General features: G+C 38.8%; 1 protein-coding gene across 2 annotated transcripts in view; it reads right to left on the reverse strand.

Moving 5' to 3' along the window:
* The window catches only part of LOC119652830 (ectopic P granules protein 5 homolog), a 60723-nt gene that overhangs the window by 39177 nt on the left and 6122 nt on the right, over window positions 1–15424 (reverse strand). The window contains exons 4-13 of one of the 2 annotated variants that reach the window (XM_038057159.1): window positions 8589–8741; window positions 8272–8535; window positions 8043–8200; window positions 7760–7987; window positions 7483–7703; window positions 7248–7423; window positions 6375–7189; window positions 6178–6321; window positions 5949–6123; window positions 5682–5891 (exon numbers count right to left, since the gene is read on the reverse strand). In XM_038057159.1, the coding sequence (XP_037913087.1) occupies window positions 5682–5891; window positions 5949–6123; window positions 6178–6321; window positions 6375–7189; window positions 7248–7423; window positions 7483–7703; window positions 7760–7987; window positions 8043–8200; window positions 8272–8535; window positions 8589–8741 (2544 nt within the window). Of the gene's footprint in view, window positions 1–5681; window positions 5895–5948; window positions 6124–6177; window positions 6322–6374; window positions 7190–7247; window positions 7424–7482; window positions 7704–7759; window positions 7988–8042; window positions 8201–8271; window positions 8536–8588; window positions 8742–15424 lie in introns of both variants that reach the window. The other variant, XM_038057158.1, reaches the window with a different exon arrangement.

A 15424-nucleotide genomic window follows, 5' to 3' on the forward strand; every position in this document is an offset into this window, starting at 1 on the left:
GAAAATGGTGAACTCGCGATGCTAAACACCTCTTCGCCGTCTCTTGCAGCGATTTCAATCTTTTATTACTATTTTTTTTTTAAAACTTCTAATGTATTGAACAATAATAAATTACAATAATGCTTCGCTGCTGCGGCCTCTTTGGTGAAGACGGCGTTGATGTGAAGGCGGCGGCGGTGGTGGCGGCTTCTGCTGCAGCGATGGTGGCGGGGTCTTCGGTGTCTGCCTGATAGCGGTGATGCTGGTGTCGGTCAGCTGCGCTGATCTTGACGGCGAGGGCTGCAGTGACGGCGGCGGCTTCGACCTCTGCGGCGATGGTGGAGACGATTCCGGCGGCGGAAGTGGCTGCGGCAATGATGGTGGCTGGGGCTGCGTTGATGGCGTCTGTAGCGACAGCGGTGGCAGCTGCTGCGTCTGTGGCAGCACCGGTGACAGCTGCTGCGTCTGTGATGGCAGCGGTGGTGGTTGCGGCGACTGTGGACGGCAGCGGTGGCGGCGACGGGGACAGCCGTTTGCTGCTGTTGTTGATCGTTGTGACAATGATGACTAGTCCGGTGCGTGAAAGGTGTTGTGCAGGAGGGCGTGCGTACGGGAAGTCGCGTGAAAATCTACTTCTGGAGAGGGTCCGACGTGTGTCGCGCAGTACACTGTGTAGAGAAGGTTTTCTCGCGTTTTTTTCTTGCCTCTGCTCCGACTCGGGATGTGGAGATGCGACACGTTTTCGTGATGTTTACAACGGCACTCCACACTCAACTGTAGATGCGAACGCGTGAAAATCACTTGCCGTACGGTCTACTGATGTTTTTGATAGATTTCTCGGTGTTTGGAAGTTCTATTTCTGCCGTGTTGCTTGGACGAATTTTTGTCGTCAATAGAGCTTCACCAATGGCGGCGATGGCGGATAATTTGTCGTTTTTTTTTAAATATCGGGGTCACCAATTAAGTATTTAACATTACTTATATTTATTATAATATTTAAGTTAACATTTATTATTAAATTAGTTATACATGTTATTTGACCTAATCTTAGTCGGCGGACTCAACTTCCGTTTTCCTATTTTTAATTCAAAGGACTTCAGTATTTATTCATATATTCGAACTTAATATTACAAATCAGAGACATTTACGAAAAACATAATTACTGCATTAGATTAATTTTTTATTGTGTGTCTACTACGTTTTAGACAACAACTCATGGCACACTTTTCTCCGATCTTCCACTCCCGTGGCGTGCTACGCAAAGTGGATAGATCCGCGCCATCTATTCGCTCGCACTCGCAACATTCGAAATAAATTTCGAATGCTGCGAATCCTACCGCGCCACACCTTTAGCAAGATTTTTTTATTTTTTGAATAAGTTGTAACTGGTTTGCTATCAACATTTATTATATGATGAATTCTTTTCCTTACAATTCTATATTTTCATTGTAAAACTTGATATATTCCAGAAACTCAAATGGAAACTTTTTGTCGTTGGGTGTCTAAATGTACACATCTGAATTGGTTTCACTCATCGGAATATATCCGATTCCGATTTACTCCATGAACAAAAACATACATACATCACATATATGTAGGTAAATTGAATACTGCTGGCACTGCATATTCGATATATGTATGTGTGCACCAACCTAAATCCATTCGAATACGAGTAATTGATAATAACTTACAAAAACCAAAAAAGGAAGTCCAAGATGTTCCCAAGCGCCCGCCCCTTATATGACTTCACTTTATATAATCATGACGTGATACACGTCTTAGTGTAATAAATTCATATTCCATAACTTTGTTAATAATAGATGCATTTCCTTCAAACTTTCCAAAATGCTATCTCATGTTACGATTTATTCTAGTGGGAGTTTTCTGGAGAAATTTCAAAATATGGTGGTATGCCATTATTAACTTTATTTGAGCAGATGGAATGGATGACACGTATTTTGTAGCTTTCATATAAATGCCCCATTGTGTTTTTTTGCAGATATCTCGGTTGAATAGGTTCTGAGAACGAGACCTGTTGCACTTTTCGGGGCACACATTTTGACTTACGCCTAGGGAGTTTCACCCAGTATTAGAAAAAATATCAATTTCAAAATGTACTAATCGAGCCCTTTCATTTAATACCCCACATGACCATATTCTATGAAAAAAATTGTAATCTCAGAGTTCTTCTTGGTCTACGCTCTCTTCCTAACTATCGGTGGCTAAGGGCACATACACATCTTCCTAGTTTCGACTTGGTATTTTCGAACGTCTATGCATCTTTAGAGTTTTTACTGAATAAATATAATATATATTATGAAGATAGACGGTCCCACGCCATAGCTTGAACGTGTAATACCTAAGCGTCTCAAAGAGTCAGTTGGGGGGAAATTCACTTGTAGTTATAGTATCTATTACTGAGGGGTGATCTCGTGTGAAGGCCGCTTTTTGTTTTTTTTTTTTTTGATGAACTGAATAGAGATGCAACTGTGACTTTTCCACCATATATATTAAATTTTAATATTTTGAGCATCCGTAATAGGGCCCATACAATACACTAATGCGTTTGATGCGTTGTTTGAAATTTTTGCGCAACAGAGACGTTTGCGCAAAGCGATGTCTTCTGTATGGGCATACTGTGCTTTGTTGCGCAATATTTGTCAGCCGAGGGCTGAAATAATAACTTTCGTAAAGGTAGAATTTCAACCTTATTTCCGGAGGGGGTGGAAAGTTTATGGAGGAGGAAGAGGAACTCGATGCGCCCACCGCCTTTACAATGGTATGGCCATTCAAAGTGGGGTTCTGACTGACGAATTTTCAACCTTATCCCGCGAGGACAGAATGGGGAGAAAGGTTCTCTTTTTCTAACCTCGTTAAAGGACAGCGACGGTTATCATCCCTTTAAACGATAGGGTTTAATTTTGAGCACTATTCCCGCAGTGATAAAGTTTGTCCTCTTTTTCAAATTTTCTCCGTCAAATGGAGGGTATTTTGTTATCATCATGGTAAAGTTGGGTTTGCCAACCATATCCCCGGAAAGTAAGAGTGTAATAAAAATATATAGAAGGAAAAAAATCTTCCTTCTTTCCACTCCTGTTGAAGTTACGCCACCTCGAAAAGTGGCTATTTTCGATTCATAAATAAGCTGTTAGAGTAATTATCTTCCCAATGTGGAAGGGGGTTACCCTTTACCCTCCTACTCCTCCTGATAACAATACAGATAGATGCAATAGCATTTGAATGGCAACTTGTAACTAATGTTTGAACAAAAATCCACTAAGTGTATGGGAAATACAATTGCACAACGCAATGTGGCGCACCGTTCTCTCGAGCAATTTGTTTGACAGTGTATGGGCCCTATAACAATTTTCTCAACCTGATGCAGTGCGCGAAATTTGCTTTGCCGCATACACTTTCTTGTTAGTATGAATGAAAACAGACATGCTTTCATAAAGAAAATATACAAGTTTCTAATTTAATAAAAAAATATATTAGCACTTAAAGAATTCATGCCCCACTTTGACAGTAGTAATTGAAATTTTTGAAAATATGAAGTGAAATTTGCTTAGCGAGAGACTGTCGTTATCTCGCTGAATTATGAATTCCATGCTATTATTTATCTTTTGAATAGTTAATTAGAATATCGTCCAAGATCCCAATAAATCTTTCTGCGTTCATTTTGTTTATTATAATACACAATTTACTCCCCATACCATAATCGACGCACATGTGAATAGAGGATGCAATTTTTTTCACAGAATGTGGTCACCTGGGGTGTCAAATGAAAGGGCTCAATTAAAACTTTTCGAATATTTGATATCGGATGAAACGTAGGGAAGTGGGGGCTTAAAATATGATTCTAACAGTTTTTATAACAGTTTTCGTTCTCAGGAACCTATCTAACCGAAAAATGTGAAAAAAATCACAGAGGTTTATATAACCGAAATCTAGGCCTCGAAGTACATTCCGTTCCGATATCTGCATAAAGTTAACAATAGTATATTAGCATATTTTAGAAACCTAGCCGGAAACCCCTCTTAACTTCATGCTAGAACTACAGTGGTATAGGGGATAACATAAGGCATAACTTTTCAAGTAAACCCAACTATTATTAACAAAGTTATTGAAGGTGAAACTTTTACACTTTGTGTGAAGTTCGTGCATTCTAAAATGTGTATGACGTCATGATAACATATCAATTCGCCAATACAACAAAGTGAACTCGCGTGAATGGGAGGTCGAGGGGAAAAATGTCGTTTTAGTTTTTTAATTATTTATGGATCAATACCAATCACGCCAGACAGCCATATGTATGAATTTATGTGTATATGTAAATGAAGCTTTGGGGTACTGCCTAATAGACTCCCCGCGTTAGAAAATGACTATATATTTTTTTACCCGAAATAGTAGTTTCACCTGCTAAATTATCATAAAAAAAACAATTCGGAACGCTGATTTGTTAATTATTATGGTTTAAAAATTGAATCCTCAAAAGGCGGAAAAGAAACCGTGGTGACGTCATCGAGCGAGCAATTTGAATCTTATCTACGTAAAGGCGGTTAATTTTTCGTTACTTGTTACTTTTCAATTTTTAACAGAAAAGTGGATAATTGTTTCGTGAAAAGGCAATCCTTACGTTTCGGCAGTAATGGAAACAAGCTACATAGGAAATGCTGACATTTTATCGAACGCACGTTTCTGAAAGATTCCAGACCGCAAAAAAAATAGAATTGCGCAGAACGGGATTCGAAACTTGGGCACGTTGAGTATTCTGCGGTATCTCTTCTCTTGGGACTTGATTTGAATTTGAATAATAGTGACACAAAATTCTAACGCAATCGTATATTATCAATTAAGATTGGAGTCAAAGCTTAAAAAATGTTAACTCACGTTGAAATGACCCTCACAATTCAAACTTGACTCCAAAGAAACTGGATTCGGACGATGCCGATCCACTTCTTCCGAAAATCTTCTTTCGGAACAGCCAAAGAAAATTTCTGCGGTGTTTTATGGAGTTATTTGTGCAGCAAGGCACGAAACAATATTTCATCGTCCTCCTTAGCATTTCACGCGGGAAATTAATGTTGACAATTTTTTATTTTTAGGAGTAACTGCCAGTTGCCGGGCCATTGAAATTTCTTGGCTCGAGTTGTGACGTCACACAACATGACGCAGGCTTTTCACTCTGTTCGAATCTGGTTGAAATTTCAAATGCGGTCTTTAAGAGTTTTGTTAAATTGCACCTTAGAAGTGATTTCCGTCATTAGTGAAAATAAGGCGAGGAAGCAAATTTGCCCATGCTTCGAAAACGGCAACCGTCCCTCGCATCGAACTGATCTTTCGGCTTTTGTTTTTGTCAACGATTTATGATTGACGGTATCGAGACTTTCCAGAGTGCTCGCTTTTGAGGTTAAGCGAAGTAAGATGCTGGGGCTTAGGGAAGGACTCCTTTCACTCTTGTAGTACTATGCTCGTCACTCTGGCAAACCTGCCAGAGGAAAGCATGGATCAGGGGTCGCATTATGCAGGATGGAGCGTAGGTGTGGTAGACACGATAGCAAATATGCACATGTATTGAGACTATCTTTCAAGAATCAATGACGTATAGTTATTATTACATAAATTCATTCGGTAAATTCAAACTAGTTTTTCAATATATAGACCCTACTTCTTATATAAGTAAATTCAATACTAATACTCACCCTGAGTGCACTCTCCAAATTTATGTTCTTATCAAGCTTGAACTGATGCAACACTTCACACCACAAATTGTTTTCCCCTTCGAATATTTCGTATTCTACCTCTAAACAAATCAACGAGTACCATGGAAATTTCTCATTTGCTCTTCTCTTTGATTTACTAGACCCGAAGAGCGTCTTCAGAGTAGATTTTATTTCCTTCGTTTTGTCTGACTTCTGGGAACAAAATTTAATTTTATAATAGATTCCAAAATAAAAAGTATACTCAACTGTATATTGATAGCGAAGAAGGTTTTTCAATTCCCACCACAGGTTGGAAAACCGATGAGCAACCTTTAATAGGCCATCTATAACGTACAAAACTGTGGGTTCTTCCCAGTTAGGTAGATTTAACATTGATTTGAACCATAACGTTATAAGAGGTTGTGGCGATGACAGACCATAACTACAAAAATTACCAATGTCAAAAAATAATTATTGTTAAAGATAAATTTATTACTGCGCGTAGTCAAGTATTTGTGACTGAAGCATATCCTTAAATATTTCAACGGTGGCTCCGAAGCAACAGTCTATAAGCTTATTTTTTGCCATGTTTATGTACGTTTTATCACAGTCAAGTAGTCCTTGAAGCACTTTATGAAACCTGTAAGAATTCATTGCTGCAACGATTGGCCAACTTTCTAATACACACGTTACCTGTCACATTCAGTGAGCACTTCAGGACATTCTACGAAAAGAATTGTAATCAATTCTAAACACCGGATCACAACAGTATATTGTTGGTCCAACAATAACGTAAGCATTTGATCAAAGCTTTTCTGGCATATCAAAGGAATAGAATGACCTCGAAGTGTGATTAACATCGATAGGTAAATAGCCATGGGTCTTTTTTCCGAGACCCCTTGGAATAAAACTTCTACTTCATGCAAATCGGGTATGCATCTTAAATAATGTGCCGGATTTCCTAATATCAACATAGCAATCCGTTCACCTTGGTCTAGGTAGTGTAAATGTAATGTTGATATCACATTCCAACACCAGTTAGAAAATTGCTCTCTTTGAGAATGTGCATCTACAGTATTCGAAGCTTGAGAAACACTAACGGGTATTCCCAAAGAACCGTTAATATCTGATGAATACTTTGAAGCAGCTTCGCATACCACACAAGCAATACGGACGTGAATATCCCGGGCAAGGAACAGTTCGTTGTCTGAATTGAATCCCCAATTCATGCGGCCGATTATAATTCGGGAAAGGATATTTTCTTTGGATTCAGACGGACAATTTAGCAGCCAAGCAGTGAGAATTTTCAAACTTCCTTCATCTGGCTTCCAAATTTCCAGTGGCATTGACTTGAACATATAATCGACATTTTCATGTGAAATCATATTCTCATTTGTAATTTTAATTAAATCAGAAATTAATTTAGGGTAAAGAAGTGCGAGGCTGGATAAAACATCTTTACAGGGCTTATAGCAAATATTTCTCGTTGTCTCGTTGATGTAACCAATCTAAAATATGAATTATTTCTTGTACTTCAAGCAAATCTGAAATTAATCCGCAACTTACAAAAAATATGTGAATGAATAGTGTTTTTATGAAATCCCAGTCCATTGTTTCATCTCGCGCCAAAGCCATTTCTAAAAATGTTTGCAACAGATAGTACAAATCCTCGTTTGTTGCATCTTTCGCTCTGACGTTGAAATCGTGCCAAAACTGATCATCCTTCAAGAAGGCTTCATAATCTGTAAGAGCATGTAATGAAAGGTCCATGAACGAAACTTGTGTGTTTTATAGAACTAACCAGAATTCAGACTAATTTCCTCGGGAAACCCAACGTTTAAGAAATAAAACAACGCATACAATGTCCTCTTATGTATTCCCTTGAAAGGTATATTTTGGAAAAATTGTGAGACGCTCAAGCAACGCGACTTATGCAGACAGTCACAAGCTGATAATATGAAAGCATCGAATTTGTTGCTAATTCTCTCAGGCACTGCCAAATTCATTAACAAATATTTGCTCCTGTGAAAAACAAAATTATGCTTTTGCCACAAACTGAAACTAGTACAAACGCATACACAATTATTTGATAGCAGTCGTAGGTGTAGTGAATGCAATGTTTCATTAAATATCCCAATCGTTTCGTGAACTGTCTGTATCTTTCACTGCCATACGTCTTCAGTCCGCTGCCTAGTAATTTGATCATTGTTGTGTGGAAAGCTATTATTCTTGTCAACTTCATCTCAGTCATTTTATCTTCGCTCACAATGTAGTCTTCTCCTTGTTTTTCAATATTCAATATCGTACTGAAGATACAACCCAAATATGAACAATTTCTGATTTCAAATAATAAGACATTACCAGAATAACTTCTCGAACGGAATTTGATTCAAAATGTCGATCAAATCACTTTCTTTTAAACCAACGCACTCTCCTGCTGGAGTGCTTCCTTCCTCGCCATCCGAATCAACCAATATCCAAAAATCTCCTTTAGTGCAATCAGATATATTTCTGTGTGCCTGAAATTAAAATATTATTAAAAATGAAGTGTGAGAGTAGCATTTAATATTCAGCTACTTAAGCCGCTTACATCTGCGCATTGTTTCAAGAATTCATTCCTTTTTCTTATCGGCGAGAGTAATATACTCAGCAGAGTCATGCTCGAATCAATCAATGTGTCGCAAGCTTCACTATTTACAAAAGCGGGCACTTGAACCATAGGAATGCCCCAAGAAATTTTGCTTGGGCATCGCAACAAATGAAAAAGTAGAAACCAATGATCTTCCGACGTAGTAAGACGTGATTGAAATGCTACTAATTGCAAGAGCCAACTTCGAAGGTCGTCAAGGAAAACCTTAAATGAACTTTCACAGAAATTGCATGAAAATTAAAAATTCTATAGTTTACCTTATCTTGGATGGGTTTCCTTAGAAAGCAGAAGAATATCGACACTGCCAACCTCAGGTGTTGAATACAATGCTGAAAGTCAGGGTCCAAGTTCCTTTTGTTCGCATTTTGGGGGACCAGATATGAGGTAATTTCTCGTACTGCGTATTCTATCTGAAATACAAGAACAATGTCTACTTGTTACATTCGAATATCAACATCATAGGAACTCGTAACCAATTGAAGTAAATGGCGCTATAAAGTGGTTGTTGTTGTAAGCTGAGTAAGCCAGACATATAGTAAAACATTCTGTCAGAAAAGTATCAAGAATTGTTAAATAAAACACAAAATATTTATTACTCATTCAAATTTATTGTATCGTCATCAAAATAAGCTCATTCCACATATTCGCCGAAATCGACTTCAGTTCTCGTCTCCTCCGGTTTTGGTTCAACTGGAAGAGGCCATTCCGAAGCTATTTACATGTCAAATTCGTAAACCCATGTCTTCTCATCTGCTGTAATGCGTTTCATAAATGTGGGATCGGCAGGCATTCACTCCTTCTAGCATGTCTTCAATGACCTTTCTTTGGTTGATTTTTTGGAGAAAATTCATGTTTTTCGAAACTAGCCGCGCGATTTTCACACCCACACGTTTATATAAAATGGTACGAATTAATACGTGAGATCCAAACAGCCCAGCGACTATCTCTATCAAACTTGAATTACGATTTTTAATTAGTTCGATATTGACTTGAGTCCAAACATTACCCGAAAAAAGCGGAGAAAATCGTTCCCATTTCGACCACTTTTGAATTCAGGACCCCACTCATATATACGTGTTTTTGGCAAATTCGATTCTCCGCAAGCCTTCGGTAACATTTTCGCAATTCGGTACACGAAATTCCATTAGAAGTACGTACAATAAGTTTTTGGACAAATTCTGCGGTGAGGCTTTTATTGCACTATATTTATTTTTAGACCCTACTACATAGAAAATAACCAAGTTATCAAATCTTAAATCGTAAAAAAAATTTACATCTATCCCCACCTTTTGGGGGCAGTGATTCATTTTACTTTTATATTAGCATTTCTCCTATTCAAACGATGATTGATCAACTGATTAATCTCGTCTTTCATCACAGTGAATATTGAAGTTTCTAATATACCACGATGCGAAAGTAATTGCTCTCGATCAACAGTTGTGCGCCGTAAGTTTAGATTTGAAACAGCGGTAACTGCTTTGTCTATCAGCAAGTTTTTAACCGATGGATTTGTTCCACGTTTTCTCCTGAACCGTAAGGCGTAAGACATCGAATAAGTGTATTAGTTGAATGTGTATTAAGTAAAGATTGAACGCTTCTCGGCATTACTCCTCGTCCAGTCGTTGTTTCTAATTCTTCAATGCTTCTTGTACTTGTGCTCTAGTTGCTGTCAGATTCTTTTTTGAATTTCGTGATCCAAGCTGTCGAAATTTAAGTCTCAGCTGTCGTTTTGTTCCTATAACTAATTTTTCGAAGCTTTCTTCTTCTTGACACCGGTGCGTTGCGGGAGGATGAACTACGTTGTAGAGTTAAACGATGCCATTTGACCACATGAAATTCATTATCTCTTTTTATAACAACATCTTATAATCAAGTCCCACTTTACTATTCTTGTTATAAAAAGGAGAAAAGTTGTTCCCTCTTCACTACTTTATTGCTTATTGTTATTATCCCATTTTTTAAAATTTTTAATAAGAGTAAATTAAGTCCCGGGCGCCGAGAGAGGCACAAACGAAAAATAAATATATCCTTTATTTCACAACACGTTGATTTAAGAGAAAACGGACAGAGTTTCTTTAAAATACAAAAATTATGTTTTGTAGCAACTCTTAAAAACGTCTGGCTGCCTGCATTTTTGCAGAAATGCGGCAAATTCTTTCCAGACGGTGTCTTCTTTCTTTAGGTCTAAAGTTTCTGTTGTATGCTGTATGCTGGCGTATGTATGCGTCAGTGTGTGCTTCAATTTCATAATCATTAGCTTGTAGCACATGTGCGTAGAAGACAACCCTACCGTCTACCTAGCGAGATTCGAGTCCGGAGCAACGAGATCGACAGGCTGACACTCAAACACAATCACTTCACTGAATTATGGTACGGATATTCTGCCTAACTGCACAGGCTCGCTTGTTCAAGATGAAAATTACACTTTAATATTTGGTCTCATTTAGCTTGATTCACCAACAAGCGAACCACTTCTTATAAATATTCCTTGAGATCATGCAATGCAACGCGAGGATACTCATGTGTGGTGTGTCATCTTTGAAGGTGGGGAAGCTTTGAAAATGTTGGTAATAAACTAATAGGCCTGTATGATTTGAAATGTTTGTTTATTAATCAATTTGATTTACGACACTCTCTAGTTGACGAGGTAGTGCCCATGTCGCAAAAATACTGTTGACGACTGGGATACGGTTTATCTTAATTACAGAACGTCGGGCATTCTGTGTTTAGGGCACCTGAAGTGTATAGTGGGGCGTGGCAACATTAATGGATAAACGTTTGCTGAATGTCAGTTTTACTTAGGAAAAAACGGTCTTAAAAAAGGAATGAAAAATTCACAGTAGCCCGAATGGGCGTGTAACACTTAAATGTGGCGAAACTTCATGCTTGTTATTAGTAATCACTTTTAACTTATCCCATCTTATACCCTCGCTGATATAGTGACTTCCCTTTGAGTTAGGAATCGAGAATTCATTCAAAGTATTTCCTGCTAATGGTAAAACGCGACTAAAGGAACGTCCCTACTGAGCCCGACACGTCACGATGCAACAGTTTTTGAAGTCCCGCTGAGAACAACATGACAGATGTGCGTCCGACGTAAATTCCTATGGCTGCCCGAGACATCAGACATACAAATATATATATATCTATCTCAGACAACCAATAGACAAATGTCTGCTATTATTTGATATAAATATCTGTCTTGGGAAAACATTTGTCAGACAAATGTCTGTGGCTGTGTCAGACAAGTATCTGTCTCCATCAACAAACAGCCGATTTCTGTTTTTTGAGTCAAACAAATAATTGCATATAGATTGGGCATTGCCATTTACGGTATGGTAGAGTGATGCTCATATGCAGCAGCTCAAATTTCACAGCAATGAGTTTTAAGTATCGCAATAAAACAATTTGTCTTAAGAAACCATGACAGTTAAATAAACATTGTCATTTGTTTTTTCGAATTTTCTCAATGCATATGTTTGAAATTGTTTCGCTTGGAATTAGTCTGGTGAATAGTTTTGCTTGCAACAATTTTTTTCTGAAAAAATGACTTAGTTAAACTCATTTTGAGGTAAATATGTACCAATGTTTTTTGTATAATACAACATTCTTCTTCAGAATTTACTTAAATCTTCCTTGTTTCTATAGATGGGCGTTTTGCGAAAATAGATTGCTAATTATATTGAATTGGGACATTCCATGAATTTTTGACCAATTGCAACCAAATTAGACTATTGCTCATTAGATGATAGAATATGATATATATGACTGCCATTTACCCCCTATTGGGGTGTAGCGCATCAACTGCACCTACGCGTCAACCCTCGCGATTACCTGAAATGCCCTTCAGCTCCCGCCACGACTTCGCGAGACGCTTGCGCTCCTTTTCCACTGTTCTGTGCCAAGTGCCTTGGGGCGACCCACTCGTTGGCCATCTTGGAAGACTGAATTCTACTGAATGGTATAGCCTACAATGCAATTGTCGCCTCTCCTTAATGTGTGACTTATCCACTGCCTTTTCCGCCTTCCAATCACATCGCATGCATGTGACAGGCGTATGTGCCAACCAAGTTCTTCGTTTGTAATAGTATCAGGGCAGCGTACTCCGATGATAGGGTGTTGACAAAATCTTGGAGCTTTTGAGTGACAGTGGGGGTTAGTTTAGATGTGTTGCTCCGATATAGCAACACAGAAAGATCCAGCGTTGGGCAACATCCAGTTCCACCGTCGGCAGAAACCACGCTTCTTACGTATAAAAATTGATCGTCGCCTTCAATGGCCTGTCCATTAATGCAAATAAGAAGAGTACGACGACCCAGAATGGGAATCTTGATTTTGTTGGTGTTTACCTTTAGTCCAACTCTCTCTGCTTCTCTTTTCAAATCCAGGGCTGGTCAAGATTCATGACTCGGTGGGAGAGCAAACAGATGTCATCAACGTAGTCGAGGTGTTTGAGGAAATATGTCATATTCCATTGAACTCCTCTACGTCCTCCGGTAATGCAGTATGAAGAACATCATAGATAACAAGAAGAAATAATATCGGTGAAAAGACGCAAACCTGACGGACTCCGCTTTCGACCTCGAAATCCTCCAAGGTTTTACCTCGTGCTACACGTGATATTTTGCACCAAAATATGTCGCTCTGATAATAGCTATTAGTTTGTCAAAATGTTAGCCCAAAGGGAAGATTTTGAGTCTATTTCTAAGCCTAAACTCACAGATTTACTCAATATTTCTTTAAGATTCTTTACTTATTCGCTTTCCGCTGAACCAATAACAGATACCACGATGAAATCCGCACATGGTTGTTGGCAGTCAACAGACAATATTTCAACTTACAAAAACTGTTTCGCTCGTAACGTCTCACCATACGGTCAAAGCTCTTACTGTACACACAGACAATGATTTTGCCAATCCTAATAACCCAGAGATCTGGGTTCATAGCAAGAAAAATTACGAACTCTGGGCCTTGTTCAGAATCCTCCGGAGAATGGTTAACTCCCTGCATGAAGATGGTAGATTCCATAGCCCATATAACGATGAAAATTATGAAATTCGGCTCAATAACTTGCGGTGGGTGAAGATGAACCAATCCGGAAAGTCTATTAGGGCAATATTTAAAGTATAGTAGAAAGGAAGACATTACAGAACCTGACTCAGATGGAGCGATGGCCAAAACCAGGATACCAGACAAGTTTTAGAGGTATCGAATTGGTGGATGCCTGGAGATCCCTAGGCAAGCCTAGACCAGGTACCGGTTGTTACGCGGTTGATGCTGATGATACGGGTCCGTCGTGTAATGATGAAGTTTTTGATGCTGATGTATTATAATATCCAATTGCAGCGGATAACATTAAACCCTCTAATGCTTCTCCGCCAATTCACACACATATGAAAGCGAAAATTGCAGCCTGCTTTTCTCGGACTACGTAGAAAGCAAGGCAACAAAATTGATATTAGCCAACAACCCCAAGAAGACATTGACTCTAAGCGCATAACAATCGAAACAAAGTTAACGATCCCCAAGCTCTATGATCTGTTATTTTTTTTGTGATTGCGGATACTCGGTTTTAAGGAGGGACGGGTTAACATCTGCGAACGCAATACCACAGTAGATCTACTATAAGCAGTACCCTTACAAAAATGACCCCACTTGCAAATGTGCTTGCAGAAGCTTATCTGTACACATCAGAGACGCTAAACAAGGAAAAGGCATAATGTTCGTCAAATCGTATTGGTAAGAGAGAGATCGGTAAGCTTCTGCTATTCTGATACTACGGCGTGGTGACCCATATAGCAAAAAGTTGTTTCACGTATTCACTTATACATAAGCAAAAACTTGCCAATCTCACCAATACATTGGCAAGTCCGGGCGGTATGTCAAACACAGCTGATCGGGTTTTTGGTACATCTCGCTCATGCTCATGGGCAAAACAATTTGAAATCGTGTGTACTCGCACTGATTTCCCCCCTTGAGGGGCAAGGGGGAGTGAGGTAGCTGTCTAGTATCTAACTGTGGCAATACTACTAAGAATACATGCACATTTAGCGTCAGATCCAGGAATAAGCATAAACAGCTGATATCTCTTTGTAAGGTTGAATCAAAGACACGCCAGCCATCTGGCAATACTTTTTAAAAATCTTTCTTATTAATCAAGTTAATCTACGAGGGGCAACTGAAGGCTTGTGATCTGAGGTGCATAACGATGACTCATTATGTCGTTGATGGTACGACGACCGAGGTAAGCGCGAAACACAAATACCATGCGTGCGGAATGCGGACGAGAGAAACTGCGGATCACACGCAATTGTATGATTTTCATAACATAAAATATGTACGTAGGTAGATTGTTCACACAGAAAAAGGCATTGCACACAATCTTCAAGTTTCTACAATTAGGGTATGCATTTTCCTATATTTTATGTGAGTGCACATATCTCCAGCTTAAATTTATTTTTTATGAATGAACTTCATTTGACAGCTCTCTCACTCCGCACGTGCACAGTCATTCCGCTCTTGTGTTTCGGCCTTTGTTAGAACGGCGACCTCCCAATCTCATTACCATGATTTCCAGCTTTGGTGTCGTCGTGGATGTGCTGCAGTAAGTGTATCAGCTAGGCAGCATTAAATGTGGTGATAATGAAAATGAAGTACAATCTTATTTAAAATTATCACCAAATAACAATATAAAATACAGAAATCATGGTGGTGCATCATCTCTCTCCTGATAATACTAATTGCATAACTCATTATTTGGTTCATAATAATTATCCCTGAGAAAAGCTTCAACACCATGTCGACGGAGACTGAGGATTCTCGCAATTAGGAACACCGCGATTAAGCTCTTTGTTAAAAAGAATTCTGCACCTTTATATACAATGATGAAAAATCGGCTATTGCAACAAGAAAGATACACCTGCGAAAACGCAGCCAGGTCGCCCAGTGATGATAACAACCGAAGGAACTGTCCAAAAAGTCGGAAAACTACAACTGGCGATCAAATTACATTGTGAGAGATAGCAGAACTACGGATTAGCAGAAAATTAAGGAGATTTTAAATGACTATTTACCAAAAAAAAGAACAGTAAGC

The sequence above is a fragment of the Hermetia illucens genome, chromosome 3 (genome assembly GCF_905115235.1).
Source record: "Hermetia illucens chromosome 3, iHerIll2.2.curated.20191125, whole genome shotgun sequence".
Classification (NCBI taxonomy): domain Eukaryota; kingdom Metazoa; phylum Arthropoda; class Insecta; order Diptera; family Stratiomyidae; genus Hermetia; species Hermetia illucens.